Source organism: Varanus komodoensis, unplaced genomic scaffold, assembly GCF_004798865.1.
Source record: "Varanus komodoensis strain SLA01 unplaced genomic scaffold, ASM479886v1 scaffold39, whole genome shotgun sequence".
Taxonomy (NCBI): Eukaryota; Metazoa; Chordata; class Lepidosauria; order Squamata; family Varanidae; genus Varanus; species Varanus komodoensis.
The window spans coordinates 4,809,697-4,834,847 of NW_025335922.1; the positions used below are offsets into that span (position 1 = coordinate 4,809,697).

The window sequence follows — 25,151 nt, forward strand, 5'->3', positions numbered from 1 at the left end:
GATGCAAGATGAACTCCCCCAGAGCAGACCGTCCTCTGGTGCATCAGATCTTGTTTTAAGTTAAAAGTTATTCAAATTACAAAAGAGGTAATTGTAGTGCAGCTACCAAGACATGTCTAGTCAACAGGATTCAGAGTTAACATTTGGGATCCCACTAGAGATATTCACCATTCATTTTTGAAGGGGTCCTGAGCCCATAACCCCATGAATTTGAAGGGCTGACTGTACAGTGTCCACTACTATCCATAATTTCAGGCATCTGCTGGAGGGCTTGGAACCTATCCCCTGCAGATTCAGGGTCCTAATGTATTTATATGTCTGGGATACTCAACTGTAATCATAAAGAGCATAAATACATTAATTAAAAGTATACCTTCATTCCTTCTTCCCAACTAATCCACAGATCACCTCGAGTCAAGAAGCAAGCCACAGCATGTCTGGCCAAATGGTGGATCCAGCCTTCCTGACGTAGCTGGGTCATGATGGCATCAATCCAAGGGAATCCTGTCCTGCCCTCTGCCCATTTTGCCAAAGCTTCAGGATTCTTGTCCCATGGAATTTGTACACAAATAGGATTGCCTTCCATTTTATCAAAGCGTGGGTTGTTTGTGGCTGCTGTATAGAAGAATTCACGCCATAACAACTGACCATAGAGAGAAAGAGGAGGAGAACTGTTCTTTTTTACCTGAAAATCATGAGATAAAAAATCAGTTTTAAAGCAGTGTTTTATTATAGATTAATTATCTGAATGTTCAAGGTTGCTAGTTCATACCTTTTTGTACAGGTCTGTTAACTTGAAATAAAAGAGGCGGCAGGACAAACAGCCAAAGCGTAGATAGGGACTAAGTCCTGTAGGACTTGCAAGAAGAGAATTTGCATTCATTCGTGGCCGTTCAAAGTTTGCTACCCAAGCCTTAAAATAAAAATGAAATAATTATGTACATTTCATTTTTTTTTGGAATGAAGATCAATTAAAAAAAGAAGTTGGCAACAGTTGGTTAGATCTCAGATGCTAGGAACCACTGAAGTGTATATGTTTCATATGGTTCACCAGTTAATTTTTTTCCATTTATTTACCAGTGAAAAGTAACATTGACTATTTTGTTTCAAAGAATTGGCAAAAGATTGCTTCTATGTAGCAAGAAAACACAGAACACACAATTCTGACTCTTCCCCAAAGGACACCAAATTTCATCCCTGTATCTTGCCTAAAAGCTACAAACAAAAAGTAGCTGCATTATACTTAAAAGAATTAACAAAAATATTTTTAATAGGTGTAAGGTTTGGCCTACAATTCCTATCATCCCCGCCCAGAATAACCAATGGTGATATGCAGGGTTATAATTTGCCAACCCTTATTCTGTTGGGTTTAGAGTCAAGATTTTTTTAAAATGTCCGTAAAGTAGATGGAGCATTAATTATGTATAAGCAATAATTAATCACATGCAAAATTAAATCTAGTCATCAGCAACAATAAAGCTTTCAAGATGAAAATGAGAAAACTCCAATGCTTGAAATCTATTTGAAGAAGTTAATTGTTTGTAATATACCTTTATCAGACCCACAACCTACTTTCTACTTAACTCTACAATCCGGCTTAATGGATAGCAAAGTTCAGCAACATACCTTTCTTTCCAAATGTCTTTCCAATCTTGTAAGAGCTTCTGTTTCTCCACCTGGCCAAACAGCAGACGGCAGTCCATCTGTATCAAAACCTGCAGGACAAAAATTAACATAAATATAGCAGCCTAATCATTTTGTCAAGATTCTGGTTTCCCCAAACAGGAAGTTATTCACCGATATTATATTTGAATATCAGTGAATAAGAGTCAACTGGGGGGGGGGGGTGGAAAAGAACGATCCAATTAAAAAACTACAACATCAAGATTCAAACAATGTTCTGAGTTGGTATTTGCAACTGTACTGTAGATTCTGTCAAGCAAATGCACGTGGATCTTCTATTCCTTTGCTATTTAAAAGAATTCAGTGGGTAAAATCCAGTGGTGCTCCTTTGAATGGAAGGGTCCTATTTGCAGAAAGGTCTTTGATCTAGCAGAAGCCTCCATTAACAAAAGAGGATAAGGAAAAAATGTGCTCATTTGACCTTCACCATTATGTGTACTCTTCATTGTGTAAGATTCTACACCTAGGCAACCTAAGTTCTATACTAATGAAAGCTAAATTCTACAACCTATATACATCTTGCAATTTAGAATATGACCCAGTCTTATACAAATCCAGACCACTGATCTGAAAATTAATTCTGTAGTTCTTTTGTAATTTATTCTGCTTTTGTGTCCACTGGAATGGCAGGAACATTGAAGCCCTTCCTTTCAACCACTGCTAAACCACAGGTCCTCAAACTATGGCCCACGGGCCAGATCCGACCCATCATGCTCATTTATCCGGCCTGCCTGAGAGGTTTTGGTCTCCGAGTGAGCAAGATGCTACCTCGCTGTGCGCACACCTGCTGCCGCCGCACACACAACTCGCCAGCCCGCACCTGCCACCACCTTTCAACTGGCCCTGTTGAAAAAGTTTGAGGACCCCTGACCTATACTATTGAAAATTCCATCTTGCCTCTGAGATTTCAGCATCCCCACAGATTCTGGTTAGAAGCTAACTCTATGACAGTTTTTGGTTAGTTGAATTGTCCCTTGTGTCATCTCACCCTGTCTCCCTAAACAAGCATTTTGGGGAGGGGGGGGGGTTTGGCAACAAACTACAATTAGAGTCTATGATTTTGGCTTACAAATTCTGTATTAACTTTGGCTTATCCTTACATCTAAAGCCAGTACCATTACTTATTCTTTATGGAATGTATCAGGTATATCATCACAGTCTTCATCTGATGGCAGATGCACAGCTTCCTTTTCTCACCAGATGGAAAATTGGTGAAAGAGGGGAGAGGGGAATCTTTTCTAGGCTGCTTGGGACAGGCTGTTCCAGAAGCCATCAAGTGAAGCTGGGAATGTGAGAAGCACGCAACAATGGCACAAGGGTCAGTGACAGGTAGTTTTGTAGGAGATCAGACTTTTCTGTCCCCAGCAAGCCAATTATGAGACCACTTGAAAAAACTTGCTTAGAAATCTTCAGCTATTCCTGTGGCCAATCTTTCAAAGCAAGGAGAAATCTCTTCCTTATAAAGCTGTCATGGTGGGAAATATTCCTGCAGCTAACATGCCAGCCTTGGAAATAGAGAAAGAAGAGCAATTTTCTTGGTTAGTGGTGTTCTGAACAGAGCAAAGCACAGTCAAGATTTTCACAGTCTGTTTCCACAGTAGTCCAATGGTAAACAAGCAACTAATATGGCAAAGTTATGTCAGACCTACAATACCTCAAACACATTTTAGATAATGAAAAGGAGTTGTGGGGCACAACAAACCAGGAATGGAGAAAAAACACTGTTTCCAATATAAATGTCCTTATATGCACACTGTTTACAGCTTCATGAATATGACAACTTCTTATGGCAGCTAGCAGAGTTGCAGCAAGGAAACCACAATTCTATACACTTACATGGGAGTAAATTTCACTGAACTACATTAGATTTACTTTCAAGTAGACATGCACATAGTTGCCCTAACAGTCAGTCTGTAGGGTTTTTGTTCCTTTTTCTACAGGCAATCCCATGTAGGGTTACATAGGTCATTAGGAAAGATCCACATTTATTTTTATAGTACATAATGAATAATGATGAATTATTTTGGATTACCTAGTTCTTCCAGTGATGGAACACCGTATTTCTCATCATGGTCATCAGAAACTGGGGTGGTGCACTTTGACATTACTTCTGCAGTAATAGTTTCTGCTGGCATTTCCAATGGTTCCATTCTACTTATTAGAGTCTGAAATCTCTTATAGGTAAGAGGTGGCTGTCCTCCATTTAATTCAATAATCCTAGGATGAAAAAAATCTAAGAATTAGTTTCTTCTATGAAACATTGTATGTTGAAGTACAATTGTACCTATAAGAACACCTGCCCCATAGTGTAACTATGAGAATTTAACCCCATAAGGAACAGAGAAAAATCTAATGGCCGTAGTTAATAATGAGCAGTATCCTATTGTGACTGCACACCAATGGGACCCACTACCAAATCCAAGTGGAAATAAGTGAAAATACTGATTTCTCAAATAAGACAGCTGAGAGCTCATGGAAGGGAGCTCTCCTGACCATTGCTGATCAGGAAATTAGACTTTCTAGGGTCCTTTTAGGAAATTACCCTGATGGTTCTCCTGGATCTCTCAGAGGCTTTCAACACCATGGTGTCCTTCTGGACAGGTTGGTTCTGCGATTACATCATGGGGTTCTGCAAGGCTCTATACTGTCCCCCATGCTATTTAACATCTACATGAAACTGCTGGGTGAGGTCATCAAAGCAATATGCTGATGATACTCATTCCTCTCATTCACATCAAATCCAGTGAAGCAGTGGCTATCCTAAACTGGTGCCTGAGCTCAATACTGGACTGGATGAGGGCCATAAGCTGAGGCCCAATCCAGAAATGATGGAAGTACTGTTGGTGGGCAGCCAGTCAGATGGGTTGAATGACCTACACCCTGTCCTGGATGGAGTTGTGCTCCTTCTAAAGGACAGGGTCCACAGTTTGGGAGTGCTCCTGAATCCAAAACTCTCACTTGAGTCTCAGGTGGACTCAGTGGCCAGGTGCATCATCCTCCAACTGTGGCTAATTTACCAATTACAGTCATATCTTGAGAGACAAAGCCTAGTCACAGTCACACACACCCTTGTTACATCCCAGTTGTACCCCACCTCTGGAATAGGTTTCCCAAAAAGCTGTACCTGGCACCTATGGTGTTAGCATTCTGGCAGCAGGCAAAGACTGATCTTTTTTCCAGTTATCTGAACAATGGATTTTAATGACGATCTGATTTTAAAATGAACCCCATGTTGATTTTAGTCAATTTTAGTTCATATTGTTTTATTTAATGTTTATATTATATTATAATTTGCTATATTACCTGTATATTTGGATTATATTGTTAATATGTTTTGAAGATGTTGATTTAATGCTATTGATTTTAGAATGGTGTGTTGATATTGTGAGCAGTGTAGGAAGTCCAAATATGAGCTAGTGTAGCACCATATAAATCCATTGAATGAATGAATGATAAATGATAACTCTTCATTACACTAGCAATCAGTCCTAGAAGGAGCGGGAGGAGGGAAGGAGGAAATGTGTAGGGCAGTTAAGAAAATCGAAGGCAGGAAAAAAGGCTGTCATGGGGAGAGGAAACACTTTCTTTCCAGGTAAGCAACAGTACAAGATACTTGGCTTTAGCTTTCAAATGCCAGAGCTAGAGCTCAGCTGAGTGCTGGTTCCCTTGGACAATGTTAAGGGAAGAGAGAGGTGGAAACAAGCAAGAGTGGATGATTCCTGCTGCAGTGGTGGCAGATGCAGGTAAGATCCATGTCCTCATGAGGAAGTGAGACCAAGAATCTGGTTTGTTCAATAAGTCCTGCCTCCTCAGCCCCAAATGGGGAGGCAGCACTCTGCAAAACCTGGCAGTTTGCTCCTTGGCTCCTGCAAGGGGGAGAGCAGAATTCCTCACAAGCAGTCCTACTCTCCCTTTGGGATCAGCAGGAGCATAGGAGAAACCAGAGAAAAATACGCAAAGTGCTGCTGGAATTTTGTCATCTGTCATCAGCTAGACCCCTATGACCAGAGTGACTACTCTCTTCTGCCACTCTGGCTGAGGGACTCTTCTATTTTTCAGCTTGACAGTGGTCTAGTGTGTTGTCTAGATTCAGACTGGCCATGCAAAGTTTTCTAAACTCTACAGCAAGCCATGGCTACTTAGGGTGCTTTACATGATGTTTCCACTGGTGGCTTATCATTTCATGTGAACCCAGTCACTGTTCCTTCTACTCGTTAGGAAAATATGTATTAATTCACGAAAAAGCACACATTTTGGGAGGAGAGGGTTGTGCATGTCACTGACTGTAAACAACACTGCAGCATTTATGGGCAAAGGTTTTCATCTAGAAACAGCCACACATTTTTTCAACTGAAAAGCTTCTAGTTTTAAAGGGCAACATTGCTACAACTACACCAACGTTTCATTCATAGGAGTTCTACTTATTTTTATTTCAAATGTATGCACTAACTAAAGGTTACAACATGGAGTAATGTGGGCTTTCTGAAAAATGCAAGCGTCTTAAAGTACAATGCCCTAAAATAGGCGAGCAATGTCATGAAATGATGAATGCTAGTTTTATTAACATTCAGCAAATTAGTTTTATTGCTGGATTTAGCTGTATTGCTAGAACATTATGACCACTGAGGTTCCAAACGCAGTCTGGTGGGCCATTGTGAGAGTCAGTGTGATGTGGTGGCTAGAGTGTGGACTATGGATCTGAGTTTAGTCCTCACCCACAAAGTTCACTAGGTGCCTTTGAGCAAGTCCTTCACTCTCAGCCCAACCTACCTCACAGGGTTGTTGTTGCTGGGAGAATAAAATGGAGCTTTGTAAGCTGCCTTGGGTTCCTCCCAATAGAAAAAAAGGATATAAATGCAATGTACTAACAATAATAATAAAAAGGCTGTTATGGCTCTTGTAAGATGGAGAGAGACTGTGGTTTGAGTTAGATGTCTAGAAGTCTTTGTGTGTGAGCAGGGTTTTATTTTACGTTGAAAGATTTAAATATGAATTCCTGTCACTGTTGCTTGATTAAAAATCCCATCCCACTGCGCAGAAATACAGCAGTCAAATGGGGATCCTGCTTTAAAGTGTACACGTTCACGGCACAACTTAAATAGTGTATTTGGTATAACAAAAAAGTCCTGGGGGATGCATACAGCCCAAATCCTACCTGCTCCTGCCTTAAACCAATAGGGATACAATTCTATTATTAAAACCATCCAGGAAAAGCAGGTTGCTTACCTGTAACTGATGTTCTTCGAGTGGCCATCTGTGCAGTCACACATATGGGTTCTGCGCCTGCGCAGTGCCTTTGGCCGGAAGATTAACAGCTAACGGTTTTTTGGCGGGGACTCTGCTCCCCCTCCCCCCTAGCAGTATATAAGGAGCAGAGTGACCGCCATTTTCAGTCTTTGAAAGACCGACGTTCGGTTCCTTATAACATTGCACATTAGTACAAGAAGGGTAAAAATAGCGGTACGAGCTATAGGAGAGATTATAATATTTAAGCAAAAATAATCGAACCACCCATGACACCAAGAGGGGTCGGAGGGTGGGTTGTGTGACTGCACAGATGGCCACTCGAAGAACATCAGTTACAGGTAAGCAACCTGCTTTTCTTCATCGTGGCCTCTGTGCATCACACATATGGGTAGAATAACAAGCTTACCCCAACCGGAGGAGGGAGGTGTCATTATCGAAGGACAGACGAAAGTACAGCTCTGCCAAAAGAGCAATCCTGTCTGGCACGGACATCTAGCCGATAGTGTTTGGCAAAGGTGCACGGGGTAGACCAAATGGCCGCCTTGCACACGTCCTCTATCGGAACTCCCGATGCAAAGGCTGAAGAGGCAGCGACAGCTCTTGTGGAGTGGCCTGTTGGAGTAGACGGTAAATCCAACTTGGCGAGCTGATAAGCTAGGACAATTGTATTAACTATCCATTTCGAAAGGCGCTGAGCGGTAACTGGAGAACCCCTGTCGCGCTCCGAATACTTCACAAAGAGTCTATTTGAATGCCGAAAGGATTCAGTCCTGGATCTATAGAAGGCTAAGCAGCGGCAAACGTCCAGCATATGTAAAGATCTTTCTATTGGATTCGATGGGACCGGAAAAAACGCCGGTAACACAATTTCCTGTTGCATATGGAAAGAGGTAGCAACCTTCGGCAAAAAAGACGGATCCATGCGAAGAACCACCTTTTCCTTGTGAAAATTTAGAAAAGGGGGATCCACTCGAAGAGCGCATAGTTCAGAGGATCTACGTGCTGAAGTCACTGCCACGAGGAAGGCTGTCTTCCAAGAAACAAGGCGTAAATCAATTGTCGCCATGGGCTCGAACGGTGATCGAGTTAGTGCATGTAGAACCACCGAGAGACTCCATGTAGGCATTAGGGATCTTACAGTGGGATTCAGATTATTTAAGCCTCTCAAAAATCTTTTTATTAGAGGTTGAGTAAAAAGGGAGAAACCATGTATAGCTCCTCTGTAGTGGGAGAGCGCTGCTATGTAAACCTTTATAGATGAAGGTTTAAGTCCAGACTGATGCAGTTCAAAAAGGAACTGAAGTATCTGTGAGACGGAGGCTGAGGAGGCTGGAAAAGAGTGTACATTGGCGAAGTTAGAAAATCTTTTCCATTTTGCTGCGTACGACTTCCTGGTAGATGGTCGTAGAGCAGATTCAAGAATATACTGCAGATCTGGGTGCAGGCTCTGCTGGGCAAGCGTAGTCGGAATAGTAGGCGGTGCCGATATCGATGCATCGCCCCGGGTCACCGTATCCGCCATGCGGTCAGTTTCAGGGATTGCAAGTCTGGGTGACGAACTGTGCCTTCCTTCTGGGTGATTAGATACGGGAGAAGAGGGAGTTGAAGAAAATCCTCCCTGGAAACTTGAAGGAGAGTTGGGAACCACGGCTGTCGTGGCCACCATGGAGTGATCAGTATTCCTGTAGCTCCTTCGTGAATAATCTTTGCAAGCACTCTCATGATAAGTGGGATCGGGGGAAAAGCGTAAAAAATCACTCCTGTCCATGGAATCATGAAAGCGTCGCCCAGGGAGTCCTGACCCACTCCCGCTCTGGAGCAATAGGTCCTGCACACTCTGTTCCCTTGAGTGGCAAACAGGTCGATGTCTGGTCGACCCCATCGGTGAAATAACCTGTTTCGAACCCGACGGTCTAACTCCCATTCGTGGGAGCGTGACATGTGTCTGCTCAGAAGATCGGCTTCCGTGTTGTCGGTGCCCGCAAGGTGAACTGCTAGAATAGTGATACCTCTGGGTATACACCAGTCCCAAATCTGCATGGCGAGACGTGCTAGCTTCCGGGATCGGGTTCCTCCTTGTTTGTTTAAATAAAAGACCGTCGCCACATTGTCGGAGGTCACCTGAACGATCTGATGGAGGAGCAGATCCTCGAAAGCTTGCAGTGCTTTGAAAACGGCAAGGAGTTCCAGAAAGTTGATATGATTCCTGCCGTCCCGATGGCTCCATCTCCCTTGGGTACTTAGATTGGAGCAGGTGGCCCCCCATCCCAGCAGTGACGCATCGGTACCTAGGGCTACTGTGGGGTACCGAGGTTGAAATGGAACGCCGACGGTTAAATTGGCTGAGTCCGTCCACCATAGCAGGGAGTGGAGAACTGAAGCCGGTAGTCAGATTCGTTTGGTAGGAGGGTCTATTTGTGGTCGAAACAGTTTGTTGAATAACAGTTGAAGGGGGCGTAGCCGTAGTTTGGCATGAGGGACCACAGCGATGGCAGCAGACATGTGCCCCAAAAGGCTTTGAATAGATCGGGCGGAAACTGTTCTTGCTTGCCGAATTCGGGCAATGCGATGAACGATCGCATATCGTCTGTCTCGAGGAAGGAAGGCTCTTGCCGACCTCGAATCCAGTCGAGCTCCGATAAAATCGATCACCTGCGTAGGGACAAGGGAAGATTTCCGTCGGTTAATGCAAAGTCCAAGGTCGTGCAACAGAGCACATGTAAGTTCAATAGCAGACGCCAGTGCAGCTTCCGTATCGGCAACAAGCAACCAATCGTCAAGGTACGGGTAAATTCGAATCCCGCACAGCCGGAGGTGTGCACACACAGGGGCCATACACTTCGTGAAAACCCTTGGTGCCGTGGCCAATCCAAATGGTAGAACGTTGAATTCATAAACTTTCTGGTCTACCGCAAAGCGTAGGAAACGCCTATAACTTGGGTGTATAGAAATATGGAAATAAGCGTCCTTTAGATCTAATGAAGCGAACCAATCCCCTCTCCCCAGCAGCGGAAGAATACTTTGAAGCGTGGTCATCCGAAACTTCTTTGGTGTAATGAATTTATTAAGAGCTCTCAAGTCCAGTATTGGTCTAAGACCTCCATCACGTTTCGGAACCGTAAAGTATCTGGAATAGAATCCATGGAGTCCTTCCGATAACGAGAGGCGACGAATAGCTCCCTTAACGAGAAGTTGTTGAATCTCGTGTAAAAGCACCAAAGAAGGCGTAGTATATCGAATAGGACTCGGAGATGGCACAACATCGAATTCGATTCCATATCCGTGCTGGATGATAGATAATACCCATCCATCAGATGTGATTGACTCCCAAATGGAGAGTCGACTCTTCAGTCGATCCCCAAATGAGAGGGGGAAGGGTAAAGATGGGAGGAGAGGAACGGTTCGCTCATAATGCCAACGATGTCGCCTGTCCGTAGCAAATCTACGGCGGCCCTGTTGGAAGCGTTGGGGTGGTTGCTGCCTGCGGCGCTGGTGACGTTGTTGCTGTTGTTGTTGCCGAAGCGGAAACTGCGAACGGTATTGCGGGCGTGACCATGACCACTCACGTCTAGGTAAAGATTTTAGCTCCATACGACGAGCGGTCATGCGGGACTCGTGACTCTTCTTCAGTTTACTGTCCGTTCTTGCGTGGAAGAGACCGGATCCGTCGAACGGCATTTCTTCAATTCTCCGCTTCATTTCTTCAGGGAAGTTGCAATTACGCAACCAGGCGTGTCTGCGGAGGGAAATGGCCCCGACCAGCGACCTCGAATCCGAGTCTACGTGGTGCCTTGCAGTGGAAAGCTGTTGCACAGCAACTTGCATCGCTTCTTTAACAAAGGTTTTTGCAAGTTCACCTTGGTTTCCTGGCATCGTATCTATGATGGCATCTAGGCGTTGCATCAAAAAATATTGGTAACGCGCCAGGGTGGCCTCATAATTAGAGATCCTTAATCCTAGGCCCGATGCTGCGTAGACTCGACGGGCAAGGGAATCAACCTTTCTGCCCTCCTTATCTCTAGGCGAGGTATATCCGCGGGCCTCCCGACCCTGCGATGATTCCACCACAACCGAATTTGGTTTTGGGTGGCGGAGGAGAAATGGGAGGTCTTCCTCTCGCACCCGATACATGGACTCATATTTCCGTGAAGTCGGTTGCGGCTGAGCTGGGAGGTCCCATGGTTGGGTCATTGCCTGTCTTAAAGTTGTAATAAGCGGCAAGGCAATGGATGTGGATAGCTCGCCTCTAACAACATCATGAAAGCGGGCCGTGCTCGGTCCCGGCTGGTGATGGGTTTGTATATCAAGCGATCTCACTAATCTGGCCATGAGATCGTTGAATGACATATAGGGTTCATCAGGTGATCCCGGTCCCTGTGACGTAACTGCCGCATCCGGTGAGGTTGAATCAGCCTCAGACTCTTCAGATTCCATCCAGTAAGGGGGGGACACATTGGAGGAAGATTCAGCCGATGACCCCGATCTGCCACGTTCTCTAGATGGGGCATTCAGGGCATCTCTGGGAGTCGAATGGAAACGCTCCCGGTGGGCTGGTGGCGAGGATCGTTCCCTGGTCGGGAAACAGCCTGCAGAGTCGTACTCTGCTCGTCTCGGAGCGGAGGAGTATCTGGATTGATACCAATCGTCAGATCTCGCATCCGAGGAACGGCTCCTACGGCTTTTTGGAGGGGAGATGGCAATATCAGTATCCATCTGTACCAACGGCATTGGGGTTGGTGATCGAGCTCTGGGTGGAGAGTCTCTTATTTCCCCATCAGAGATGGAGCCCCTCCTCGATTCCATGACGGGTTCGACAGCCAGCCGGCGTGGTGAAGCCGGTGGGGTGACCCTCATAGCCTCCTGGATGTTCGGTACCGAGGGAGTCGGTTCCGAGACCGGTATCGGGATCAAAGACGAGACTGAGTCTGAATGGCATTGTTTTGCCTGCTCAGGGTTCCTCGGCTTTTTAGCCGGTTTGCTCGTCTTGTCCTTCTTGGCCCTCTTAAGCACAGGGTGTTTATCTAAATCACCGTGCTTTCTTTTCTCCTTTTGTTTCCTCAGCAGGGAAACAGGCTGGTCGGCCATAGCATGTGCGCCTTCCTGAGAGGAGCGTAAAGGCGGAGCAATGGAGGAGGCCGGGCATTGCGGCAACTCAGCCGAAGTTGGACGGCCTTCGGGTGGGGCCACAACAGTGGACTTAGCCACCAGGCGGTCAGATTGGAGAAGGGCCTGATCCCATAGGAGTTTTCGAAGGCGGTTCTCTCTCTTTTTCCTCGCCTGTTTTGAGAAGGCCAAACAATGGCCGCACTTATCGGTTCTGTGCCCCTCCCTTAAACAAAGGAGGCACAGATCATGCGGATCTGCTGCGGGCATTTTCGAGCCGCATTTTCCGCATTTGCGGAACGCCGCCCTTTGCGCCATCGTAGAAATTTGAAGAGAAGAAGATAGTAAAGCGGGAAAGTAATTTTTTTTTTTTTTTTTTTAGGAACGATAAGAAGAAGAAAAAATAGTGCACGTTAAGAAATATAAGTGAAGTAGTAACAACAAGAGCAAGGAATACAACTTGTAAGAGAAAGGGCAAGATTTTCGAACAAGGAACGAGGTAAGTGATAAATCTTAGCGAGAGCGAAGCGGCACGAGGCACAGCGAACGGCGGTCGCAAAGACTGAAAATGGTGGTCACTCTGCTCCTTATATACTGCTAGGGGGGAGGGGGAGCAGAGTCCCCGCCAAAAAACCGTTAGCTGTTAATCTTCCGGCCAAAGGCACTGCGCAGGCGCAGAACCCATATGTGTGATGCACAGAGGCCACGACGAAGAACAGTAACATTGCAATAATTTAAAGGAAAAATAAACAAACAAACAGACTTAATCAAAATGTTATAGTCAAATAATTTCAATGCTTTACTTGGGAGTAAATTACTCTGGTATGGGATGCATTCATGTTGCAAAGTAATTTCAAGAAGCAAAGCATCTTTACAATGGCAAATTCATATAAGAATATACAGTACTGGATAATTTCCCGGCAGAAAATTTTCTGTCTTGCTGTATTGTTAACACTTTTGCATAATAAATAATAGCACTTAATTTACTCTCCTTCAGACTTAAGAAATGGGTAACTTACTTGTCTAGATCATATAAAGTATGTGAAATTCGTACAATGACCTCCACGCCTGCTTCAGTAGCCAACTTCTTAATTGCTGCATCTCTCTCCTTCCCAAATGGCTCAGAGTCATATTCAATAGAGAGTTTTGTAATATTCCATTCCTATGGTTTTGAAAACAGACACAATTCTGAAATTTAATTGTTCCAAGTCATAAAAAGTTTAATAAATCTTAACATACTGTGAAACCAAGTGATCAACTGTATTTGGTGACATAAGAATGCCCCAGTGAATTCTATGTTTTTGCAACAGTACTCAGCTGTGCAGAATTATTCCATTTATGCAAACCAAGAGTTCTGCAATAGTTTTGAACAGTTTTGAACAAGCAGAAGTAAAATCTGTAACTCTGTCTTGAAGTTGCAGTTGTAATCAGGCAAGAAATGGCTCCTGGAAAAAGCAATGTTGACTCAAGATGCAATGTTAAAGCTCTTAAGAGTGCTTTGACAAAGAGTAGCTGACTTCCGGCTACTGCAAATACATTAATTTTATCTTTTATTTGATTAAGAGAGTAAAGGAACTAGGATAAGAATTAAAATAATGCATCTTTTTCTTTCACTCTGCTCATGAAACAAGAATCTTCTTGGGATTCATTCTGTTAAGTCACCTTTTCTGCTTTTACACAAGTCAGTTGCATAGGTTTTGGTTGTATGGAAAAATTTCTACCAAGAATAATACCTTGATAAGACAGAATGAAAAAGCAGAAAGAGAAAAGAAAAAGAATGAAGGGATTCTCATGAATATACAATGTTCTCAAAATATATCCTAAGCACTGCATTTTTGCTTCCTATCTGGATATATCTTAATATTTGAGTTTATTCAGTCTGGCACTGTTAAATACTTGCATTGCAATAAAAAATAAAATGAAAGTTATTTGATTAGAAGTATTTTAAATACTCGACATTTTGGGTTATATGTATGTATACATCTATATCATATTAGAAGCATGTTACATTATTGGAATGCATTCTGCTTCTGTACTGCAGTTCAAGTTTAGACATATTATTCGAATATGATGAAAAACACAGATGCAGAGCAGCTGATCTATTAATATGAACTTCAAATTAGCAATGATCACTGGATACATGCTACAAGACCTTGTATATACTCTTGGTACATGAAAGCAAATCTTACCTCAAGACTCTCCAAACTGAATGCAATTACATTTCTATTAATATTTTGTAACAGCTTCTTTCCAGAACAAGACTAAGAATTACACAAGTTGCACAGAATCAACAATGAGAGAAAAGCAAGTACAGTAATCAAACTTAGAGCAAAGCATCAGAATTCACCTTAAAAAGTCTAGGAAACACATCTGCTGGCTGTCCTCGTATCACAAACAAACGAGAATTTAACTTTCGTAAATTGGCATCCAAGTCTTCAAGACACTGAAGCAGAAATCTATAAGGAAGAGTAGATAAAGAATAAGCAGTTATTTTCTGAAATGTCTGTCTCGAGTTCAAGATTCTGTGCACAAACAGCACTCATGACCAATCTCTCAGCTTCTACAGGCTGCCTTTTGTACACATCACACAATGTTTACACAGCACTCTTCCTAATTTTTCATAGCCCTTCTCAGTAATCTTCATAACCACCATCAAGATAGAACAACTAGCCATATGCAGATAAAATCCGGATTAAAGAATACTTGCTTGATGAAGGCTATCCTCTGTGTGCATGTGAGAGACACAGAGAGAGAACAAGCAAGAGACTCTCAAGCATATTATTTGAAACAATATATACAGTAACCACATATTGACCAGGTTTGTACAACACAACCACCAGTGAGAGTTGTTACCCACATTGGGTTAGCATGTCATGCACGTCTGGACTAATCTCCCCAGGGTGATTTAGGGTAATAAGTCAACTGGAAATCCCAAGATTTGTTTAAGGGCTTCTTGCATTCACTATGGGTTGTCAGGTGACCAATCCCATCATCAGTATTGGGAATCAGGTAGCAAGCCAGTCAGAAGGAATGACAAAAAAAATCCTGCTGCTTTTCCCAACATTGCTTAGACTCCTTTGCAGTGACAGACACCTCACAAGAAGCATCTAAAGACAACCCACAGACAATCAATTCCAGAGAAGACAGCCAATGGATCTTGAGAATTCTGTTTTATCATTTATCTTTTCTATCATTTTCAACTATGATAGTTGAGTACCAGTTTTATATTGAGTACCCTGGAAAAAGTTACATAAAACTGTAGTACTACCTATATACCATAACTATGGTAAAGAGAGGATAAAAGTGGTCAAATTGATTGAATCTTGCATGCTTAAAAGGCAATAAATTACACCCTAACTAAAGGAAGGATATTTATGAAATAAGACAGTTTTTGCTTTAATGTGCACTGTATAAGCATGATGAGGATGGCTATTACTAAGCCATACTGAGACTTTACTCTGAATGTTCTCCATGACGTGTAAAAGTATTACATTTGCATACTGAATAAAGAATTGTTAGAAATAGTTTTAGGCATATTGAAAAAATAGTTGCTATGCCTCTCATTTTTATTGACAGCTGCCTTTATTGTATTCAATTTTTTTTATGTACACTGCTCCGAAAGCCACTTCAAATTGAAAATGCAGTTCATAATGTTTTTAAGGAAAAATGACACATATGCCATCTTAGGCATCCTGCTAAGTCACAATTAAATATAATGAGAATGAGTTATAACAAGCCGTGGGCTTGTGTGCATCCCCAGCTCTTCAACATGAATGTTCTACTCTACCCTTCTCTGGAACAAATGTCTGTTGGAGTTCAGAGGCTTCTTCCATTGTAGATTTATTGTAGTTTAGCATGTCATCCAAATCCTATCTGTGGTTAATGTCAACCACAATTTGTTAAATCAAGCCAGCTTTTCAAACCATAGATTGATGGCTTATTTCAACAAGCTATTATAGAAGTTACAGTAATCTGCAGTTTCTGTGAGGGCTACTGTGCAAACATCAGTTACCACTGCCCTTCAAAAGTGAAGAAGTTTCTGCTAGATAATTTTGGCTTGCAGACACCCTAGAAAAGTGGCATATAAATATTTTACCAGACCAAAAACATAAGTTTTGCCAGGATATTATCAAAAACGTATTTCCCTAGCATCAACAGTAGTTAAGGAATAACTATTGTAGTTGAGGAAATCTACCCAACAAAAGAGCTACCAACTAATTCTTGATCCTGTGCTACACCACTGATCCCGCTGATATATCTGGATTAGCAGATACCAGCCCAGGACACAGATGAACATAAGCTCTATTTTCTATTGCTTTCACACACTAAAACAGCAATGAAATTTCTGCACATTTTCCTGTGTTCCAAAATCCTTCCTTGTCTCCTATTCCTTCAATATTTCTTTCCCATTAGAGCCCACACTTCATCAGATACTTAACCTGTTTTATATATAGAACATTGTAGATTATGGTTACTGACCTAGTCTTCAATAGTCCTCTGCTGCAGTTATTTTTCAAACTGGTTAATGCATTTCTTTCCCCTCCCCCAGAAATTATCTTATCACTTTCTGATTCATATAATTACTTTCCATTACTCACTTTCTCCACCATGCCCAACTCTCATAATATAAATTGAACATTCGGAGCAATCTAGAGTCTCCCACTAAATCAGCCCAGTTGCAGGTATTTCTGAAGCAGGTACTAATCTCCCAACATCCAATCATGATATCCTGAACATTCTTGACGCTTTAAATGGGCAGACCCCTGGACAAATACATTTGAACATTTGAAACTATTTCAACCAGTACTGACATTTCAATAAGGTAAGATGTTGGTCTTTTAAAGTGGATTAACTTTGATTTTCTCTAGCCACTCACAATAAAAGCAGCCTTAAATATTAAGGAAGAAGGCTCTACTTGTCTAAGAAGTTATTTAATTTTTTATTTAAAGAAACAACTTTCTGTAGTAACTGCTATGAAAGCCAGAAAACCAAGAAGGTGGAATCTGTTTAATAGTAAACCATTAAACTTTATACAGTGCTGCCAAAGATATTAGCAAATACAGATAATAGGTATTACGCTGGCCATATCAGTCACTGAAGCAGCAGAACCTGTGGAACTGATAAGACGATTAAGCTCAGACAGGATTTAAAAGTTTTGCAGATTTCACAGCATCTATTAGCTATCAAACCCACTTCTGCTTTTCATCAAATCAAGTTTTGTTGCTTTGTTCCATTAATTCTATTTAATGTCTTCTGACGAAACAATTTATGGAAACTACTGAGTTTTACTTACTACTAAATGCATCCAATAAAAAAAACATTACAGAGACACTAAATTTTGTATAAAGTAAAGGGTGTTTACATAGAGATAAGATGGCATGGACAGAGTGAATATATGGATTTTTATAAGAGCTTTTACAGCAATAATGCATTTTTCTCTTGAATAATTAGGAATAGATAATACTATTTCAAGGCATCCTTTGTAATGCTTATTAGCTAGCTGATAACATATGTCTATTATTTACTGTCCAATAACATGTAAGACAGCCAAACCAGAGGGGGGGAGAATGGTTTGGTAAATAAGAAAATGTATAGTTAGTTCACCTTGGATATCCATGACAGGGTTCCAGCAATATTTCAATGAATTTTCAAAATTAACAGACTTTGGTCAAATTAATGAGTAATATTTGTGCAATCTTAAAAGGTCTTATTTTAGGAACCTCAATTGGACACTTATTTTAAAGCAGATTCATATTCTATTGTTTTAAAAGCATTTTAAAATAGTTTTAAAGCTTAGATGTTTCTAGAAGGCATGTCTGAAAATCAAATCCTGTCCTATAGAACAGGGTTCCCCAATCCCTGGGCTGCAGACTGGTACAGCTAGCATCACTGCTGGGGAGTGGCTGCAAATACAGATTATCTTCAGGGCCCTTTTGGGTCTTGGGCCTCAAAAAGAAGAGGGAGCAGAGCTGGAAGGCAAGTGGCACAGAGAAGCCAAGGAGGGTGCGTGCAAGCAGTGAGGGAACCAGGAAGCAGGTAAGGGCTGGGCTGCAGGTCGATGGTGGAAGGGGGAGGCAGAGTGAGTGGGCAAGCGTGAAGAGGCTGAGCAGGCCCAGCACACAGCGCACACATGACAAAGTGCAAGGGGGCAGGGAGAGCTGCTGGCAGGCTGTGAGGCCTATTTCAGGTCCCATGCCACCACTGCAAGGCCCTTTTGGGTCTTGGGCTTCTAGCATTATGGTGAGTTGTATAATATTTAATTATATATTACAATGCAGTAATAATAGAAATAAGGTGCACAATAAATGTAATGCACTTGAATCATCCCAAAACCATCCCCCGCCCCCAGTCCATGGAAAAATTGTCTTCCACAAAACCAGTCCCTGCTGCCAAAAAGGCTGGGGACCGCTGCTGTAGAAGAAGCCCAACTATTATCACCAAACTCATATTAGAGAGAACAGCAGAGGTGCAGGTGGGGTGGAACAGACCTGGCTGGTGCTGTGGCAAGTCCCTGAGCACCAGGGATGGTGGGTACCATACAAAGTCAGAGATTTCACTTTGCTCTGAGAATCACAGAATTATGTACCTCTCCCAGCTCATAGAAAGGCAAAACGCCCAGGGGATGGGGCAACCTGAGTGGGTATGCCACTGATGCCACCCAGCTCAGCAGGGTCCTAATGATGAGCTATTCAGACTCCCATGCCAATATGCTTCTGCATACCTGTTTTAAAGGATTTAATTTAAAGCTGCTACATGCAACCAGGATAATTACCTAACATAGCTCTGAGTGACAGAGAGAGAGAGAGAAACTGAGAAGGAGTGATTGCTGGGGGCAGGGATCCAGTTTTCAGCCACTATAGCTTTAGAATTTCTACCCATAATATATGTTGAGTGAAAGGTCACGATTCAACAGAAAACCCTCTTTACACATAATACATATTCTACCTGACTATTATGAATTCAATGGTCTCACTGTTTAATTTCAGAGGCAGAAAAAAGTTTTATTATTGCTACATTGCAACCATATTACTATGACACACAATCCTTTAGAAACACCATACTACTTTTTCATTATTTTGAAAAGGCAGAGCAGTTGAAAGGTTACATTTCCCCAATTCAAATTCATATAAGCAGTACCCACTTTTAAAGAATCTGTTCACTTCCAGTAACAGAAGCAGGAACATATAGCTGCTAGATTAGCAAACAAGCTAACTTTGTTATTATGTAACTTTGTCTTTTGCTTCTTCTTGGTCCCATTCCCATACTATGAAGGGCTATCCCTGCAAAATCATTTTTTCTGAAGGAAATACTCTCTGCTGCATGTGACTCGTAAAATATATGAAAAGGTGAAAACTCATTTACCCAAGCTCAATGGATTGCTTCTTTGTTAAACTAGACTGCACAATACCACCACCAAGCAAAAGCAAAATTAACGTGATTAAATCTTGTTTTCTTCTGTTCACCTCTAGAGGAGGAAGACAGATTACACTGGCACAGTTGAGAGAGCGACTGTATCTCTGAAATGAATTCAAGTACCAGCAACTCTTTTCACATTCCCTCGCTTAGATGAACAACTTAATGTGGTGAGTGGGGTTGAAGAGTGTAATAGAAGCTGACAGCAATGGTGCCAGGAGGCCGGACACTCATTAGTCTTGTCTCCTACCAGCATCACACAAGGCAGAAGATGAGACACCATCCTCTTCAGAAGAAACAATCACATCAGTAGAAGAGAATGGATATTTTTCATGGTGGGAGGGGGCAAAGAAAATTCTCAAGGGCAGCTACTGGACAGCAGAGGTAGCTGAAGGCAACACTGGTAGAGGATCTTTTACAGATAACAGCAGTGAGGCTCAAGCTAACTCTGATTAGTATTCCACTAAAGGCAACAATGGTAAAACACTTCTAAATTTTTATTAGCTTGAAAACCCTACAATGAAACAATTCAAAATGAAAAAAGATGAGATTCCCAGAATAAAAAGCATCCAGCCAGCTACTGGGGAAGAGTAAAGAACAAATACAAATAGCACAATTACTAAAGGTCTAACTAGACCAAAGCAGAAAGGAAGTCTAGATGCGTAAAGGCAAAAGGAAAGTCTGACACTGGCCAACACATACAACTGGAACACGGAATGTGAGAAGCATGAATAAAGGCAAACTGGAAAATGTAGAGCAAGAAATGGAATGTTTTTACATGTCAATACTTAGTGTGAGCAAACTAAAGTGAACCAGAATGGGACATTCTCAGTCAAAGAAATATAAACTGTTTTTCTCTGGAAATGACAAACTCAGAAGAAACAGAGCAACTCTAAACCTGAGGTAGGATGGAACACACACAGTAAAGGCCTATAATGCAAAGACCAATCAAATTATATCAATCATAAAACCTATCAACATAGCCATCATTCATGCCTACACTTCAGCAACAGATCTTGAAGAAATCAAAAACTTTTATGCAGGCATTCAAGAGGAAGTTGGTAACATGCCAAAACAAGACATGCTGATCCTCTTAAGTGACTGAAATGTTGTGAGAAAATTTGGCCTAGGAATCAGAAACAAAGCCAGAGAACAATTCACTGAATTCTCTAAATCCAATCATTTGTTTCTTGCAAATACATAAGGCAATCAATCAGAATGTACACATTCCCATCACCAGATGACCAATACAGAAATCAAATAGACTACATAACTGGAATCAGAAGGTGGAGAAGTTGTATTCTTGCCGTCAAAACAAGAGCAGGTTGAGGCAGTGACCATAAATTCTTTATCAAAAATCAGAGTCAAACTAAAAAAGATCACTAACAGAAGCACTGTACCAACTTTATTAACATCCCTGATGATTTTAAAGTCCACATAAAGAATAGATTTGCATAACTTAACTCAAATGACCATGAAACTGAAGAACTGTGGACTCAGACCAGAGACATTCTGAAGCAAGAATGCAAAAAAGAAAATTGCTCTAGAAAAGAAGAAAGGAAAATCCTGACAAAAGAAACATAATTACTAAAGAAGGGCAAAAAGTAAAATCAAATCTGACAGAAATAGGGTCAGAATCCTGAATGCAGCTTTTCAGCTACTACCACATAGATAAAAAAGAACTATTATGATGGCCAGGGCAAAGAAATAGAAGAAAACAAAAACAAACAGGGAAATACTCCTTCTAGAGGACCCAAAAAATCAAAGATAAATTCAAACTTAGATTCACAATGCTGAAATACCAAGAATGAACCATAATATATGACAAGGAGAAAATAAAGAGAGGATATTAACAATATATGAAAGAGTTATATAGAAGAGATAAGAGGATGACAGACTCCTTTGAAAAGGAATCCTATGAGGAAGAACATGCAATAATAGCACTTGGACAGAATAAAAGCATCTGGAGTAGATAGGGTACCAAGAGAACTGTTCCAAGATACAGAGACTGAAATCAGTCAAATACTGACAAGATATGCCAACAAACAGAGAAAACAAAACAATGGTCCACAGACTGGAAACATTCAATATGCATTCCATTCTCCAAGAAGGGAAATGCTGGCAAGTGCAGCAGTTAGAGGACCACAGCAGTAACTGAGCTCCCAAACAAAATGATGCTCAAGATGATACAACAAAGAATTTTACCATACATGGAGCAAGAAATGCCTGACATTCAAGCTGGATTCTTAAGTGGAAGAGGCATGAGATCATATAACAATAAATATTGGCTACTAGAGCTTACCAAAGACTTTCAGAAGATCAGTCTATGCTTTATAAACTACAGCAAAGCCACTAACTATGTGGATCATGAGAAGCTATGGAAGGTCTTAGAAAAAATAGGTGTGCATTATCATATGATTGCCCTGTATTATGTGCAAGTAGCAACTATCAGGACAGAATATGGAGAAACAGAATGGTTTCCTACAGGAAAAGGCATCAGACAAAGGTGTGCTTTAACTCCTTATCTGTTCAATCCATTTAAGAAAAGTTGGATTAGAATCAGAGGAGGAAGCGAAAATTGGTAGAAGACATATCAATAATTTGAGTTATGTAGATGATGTCATATTACTGGGAGAAAGCAGCAATGAATTAAAACAACACCTGATGAAAGTGAAAGAAGAAAGTGTTAAAAACAGGACTACAGCTGAGCATTAAGGGGAAAAAATCATACCTACAAAAGAATTACAGAACTTTACTGTCAACATGAAGAAACTGAAATTGTGAAAGATTTGGAATACCTTGGTTCAGACATCAATTTAAACAGAACCCAAGAAATTCAAGCAAGACTAAGACTTGAAAGGGCAGCAATAAAGGAACTAGAAAAGATCATCAAGTGTAAGGATGTTTTACTGGAGACCAAAGCGAAGATCATCCACACAATTACACTGCCAATCACTGCATATGGATGTGAAAGCTGGACAGTGAAGAAAATGAATGGTTTCAAAACATGGTACTGGAGGAGGGTGTATACCTGGAGTGACAGAAAGATGAGCAAGTGTGATCCAGATCAAATCAAGCCAGAACTTTGCTTGGAAATAAAAATGACAAAACTGAACCATTGTTCTTTAAGCACATCATGAAAAGGCAAAATCATTGAAAACTCACATAATAATGATAGGAAAAGTAGAAGGCAGAAGATTAAGATCAACTATGAGATGGATCAATTCCTTAAAGGAAATCACAGTCTTGAGTTTGCAAGAACTAAGCAGGGCTGTCAAGGACACAGCATTCTGGAGTGCATTCGTTCATAAGGTTATTCTAAGCTGGAAACAACTTGATGGTACATTATAACACTTTCCATCAAAATGAAAGGAGGCCTTTCTAGTTCGGAATTGGTGTCAGATGTCCGTAAACAATAAGAAAAACAAATTCAAACTTAACTGAAACAAGACAGAGGTGCTCCTGGTTAGTCAACAGGCAAACTAGGGAACAGGGATTCAATAAGTTTGTGTATTAAAGCCCATCCTCATAATTCTAAAACTTCTCTAACCTATATAGATGATGCTTCTCTTCATTAGGGGTTCTCCCAAAAAAAAGTTCATTAAAGGAAGATTACATATTCCTACTATTTCATAAATTAAACCAGAATGGTTTGAGCCAAAAATTATGCTTTCAGAACACTTATGCTAAATGCAAGGCTGAAGGTGCTAAAACCTTAGAACTTAATGATGCATGCTTTGTTGTGCCTCTTTCACTCGAATATTATTGAAAACTATATTGGTTCAGCCATTCCCTTTCTGAACAACTGCTGGAATCTGTGCTAGGGATGGTTGAGAAATTTACTGAATTCACATTCTTTCTGTTTGTTTTTTTTTAACTGTTTCAACAAAACTGTAAAAAAGTAGAATGATCCAAATAAATTTGAATATATCAGTTAAACATAATCTTCGATAGAGGTAGACCCAAATATTGGGTTTGCATTCTAATGTAAGCATGGCAAATACACTACATTTAGGTCTACCTTTACTGAAGATTATGTTTAACTGATATATGCAAACATAACAAATTTATACTTCCCAAAAATTATTGCAAACCATATATTTTTCCTTTCCCAAATTTCATGACCCAACTAATTAAAAATGAAAATAGGAAAAGTGTGAACAAAGATGCATGCGTTGGGGCATATCATATAAAAACACTTTATACTAAGGGAAAGTGCTTGAAAATGACACATGTATTAGGAAAAGTGTTTATAAAAATGTATATATTAGAAAAGAGCACAAGGAATGCTACAGTAAATCGGAAACAATGGATTCCTGCTAAATCTGAATCAGACCTAACTTTAATTTCCTTGTTCCTGACCAACTCTGGCTCTTCTTCAGCATAATCAATTGTATCTTCTTGCTTTATAACAATAATTGACATCATAAGATTAAAGGCTATGTTGAGTATACTCCAAATTTGGAATAGTCCAGTCCAGGGACAAGAAACCTCTCTGAACCCAAGGGCTAAATGCAGTTTTGGAGAAGCTCCAGGAGGCGGCAGTCCAGTCGTGGACAGAACCAAAAGTAAGAGGGGAAAGGCATATATTTTAGTTTAAAGCTCAAAGCAGTTCTTAATATTAGCTAGCTCCACCTTTCAGAATAGGAAGCATCTGCACAAAAGCCAGAAAATCACCTAACAATCAGGAGCTGGAGGAAAGGGATATGTCAATCTGCAGAAATCTACAAGGCCAAACTCCAGAAGACCTAATTTAGAACCTGGACCAGCAGTTCCCCACACATGGAGTAGTTCTTGCTCAAAGACAACCCTAGTGTTGTATGGTGCTGTAAAAACACTTTAAGTATGCAGGAGGAGTCACAGAAGGCAGAATATTAACGCATATAATTCAAAGTCCCAAAAAGATTTATTGAGAGGGTGAGAAGAATATACCAAGTTTAATAAATCATCTCTTTTCTCCGTCTGTGTATAGCTCTTAACCAGTTTCCTTATATGATTTCTAAAGGATTGTTTCAATATGAATCAACAGGAATAGTTTCTTAAATAGGTCGTTGCTCTAGCAACCAGCAGGCTGTTTGGACTACTCCTGTCACAATGACCTACTTTAAAGATCATGCTACAACACAGTTTCATAACTAGAATTTCAAGTTCATTACAGCAACGTTTTGAAGAGATCATACTGCACTGCCTGTCACAAATACGTCAGACTTTGCTAGAAAAAGAAGTACAGGTATAAGTATATCCTATACCTACACCACTTGCAGACAAATACATCTTTAAAATGCATAACATTCATTCTCCCAAAGGCATACAGTCAAAACAGAATACATAATAGTAATATTTACTGATTAAAGACAGAGGTCAGAATCATATCCATATAAGGTATTCTCTAGTTGCAGCCTAAAGCAAAATAGCACATCTCTGTGTTTTGGTTATCATGGATTAAAATACATACCAAGAAAAAAGAAGAGGTTCTAATGTTCTGCCATGGAAGCTCTAGAACTAAAGTGGTTTGCTCTCTTAAGCCAGGCTATACATTATTTAATCTACCTCACAAGGTTGTTGGGAGGTTTAAAAATGGAAGGGGGAGGACAACCATGCAAGCTGCCTTGGGTTCCTTGCAAGAAGGGGGAAAGTGGGATATAAATATATAAAATACATAAATCCAAAACATGAAAATCATCAATTAAAAATATATACAAAAG

The 25,151-nt window shown here is 41.0% G+C and overlaps 2 protein-coding genes across 3 annotated transcripts in view; both read right to left on the bottom strand.

Moving 5' to 3' along the window:
* Nucleotides 1-25,151, bottom strand: part of CRY1 (cryptochrome circadian regulator 1) — a 43,306-nt gene that overhangs the window by 9,066 nt on the left and 9,089 nt on the right. For both annotated transcript variants that reach the window (XM_044441035.1, XM_044441036.1), the window contains exons 2-7: nucleotides 14,381-14,489; nucleotides 13,053-13,195; nucleotides 3,716-3,900; nucleotides 1,627-1,715; nucleotides 773-913; nucleotides 374-685 (exon numbers count right to left, since the gene is read on the bottom strand). In XM_044441035.1, coding sequence (XP_044296970.1) covers nucleotides 374-685; nucleotides 773-913; nucleotides 1,627-1,715; nucleotides 3,716-3,900; nucleotides 13,053-13,195; nucleotides 14,381-14,489 — 979 coding nt within the window. The remainder of the gene's footprint in view (nucleotides 1-373; nucleotides 686-772; nucleotides 914-1,626; nucleotides 1,716-3,715; nucleotides 3,901-13,052; nucleotides 13,196-14,380; nucleotides 14,490-25,151) is intronic.
* LOC123028799 lies at nucleotides 7,308-10,669 on the bottom strand. Its single transcript, XM_044441034.1, has 2 exons — nucleotides 10,497-10,669; nucleotides 7,308-9,582 (listed from the first exon to the last, which is right to left on the bottom strand). Exons 1-2 carry the CDS (start codon nucleotides 10,627-10,629, stop codon nucleotides 7,361-7,363), a joined length of 2,355 nt encoding a protein of 784 aa, XP_044296969.1. The 5' UTR covers nucleotides 10,630-10,669; the 3' UTR covers nucleotides 7,308-7,360.

Coding starts and splice junctions, on each gene's coding strand:
- LOC123028799 (XM_044441034.1), bottom strand. CDS start 10,629: ATGAAGCGGAGAATTGAAGAAATGCCGTTCGACGGATCCGGTCTCTTC. Junction 9,583..10,496: donor GCTAAAATCTTTACCTAGAC/GTGAGTGGTCAT, acceptor GTCCCTACGCAG/GTGATCGATTTTATCGGAGC.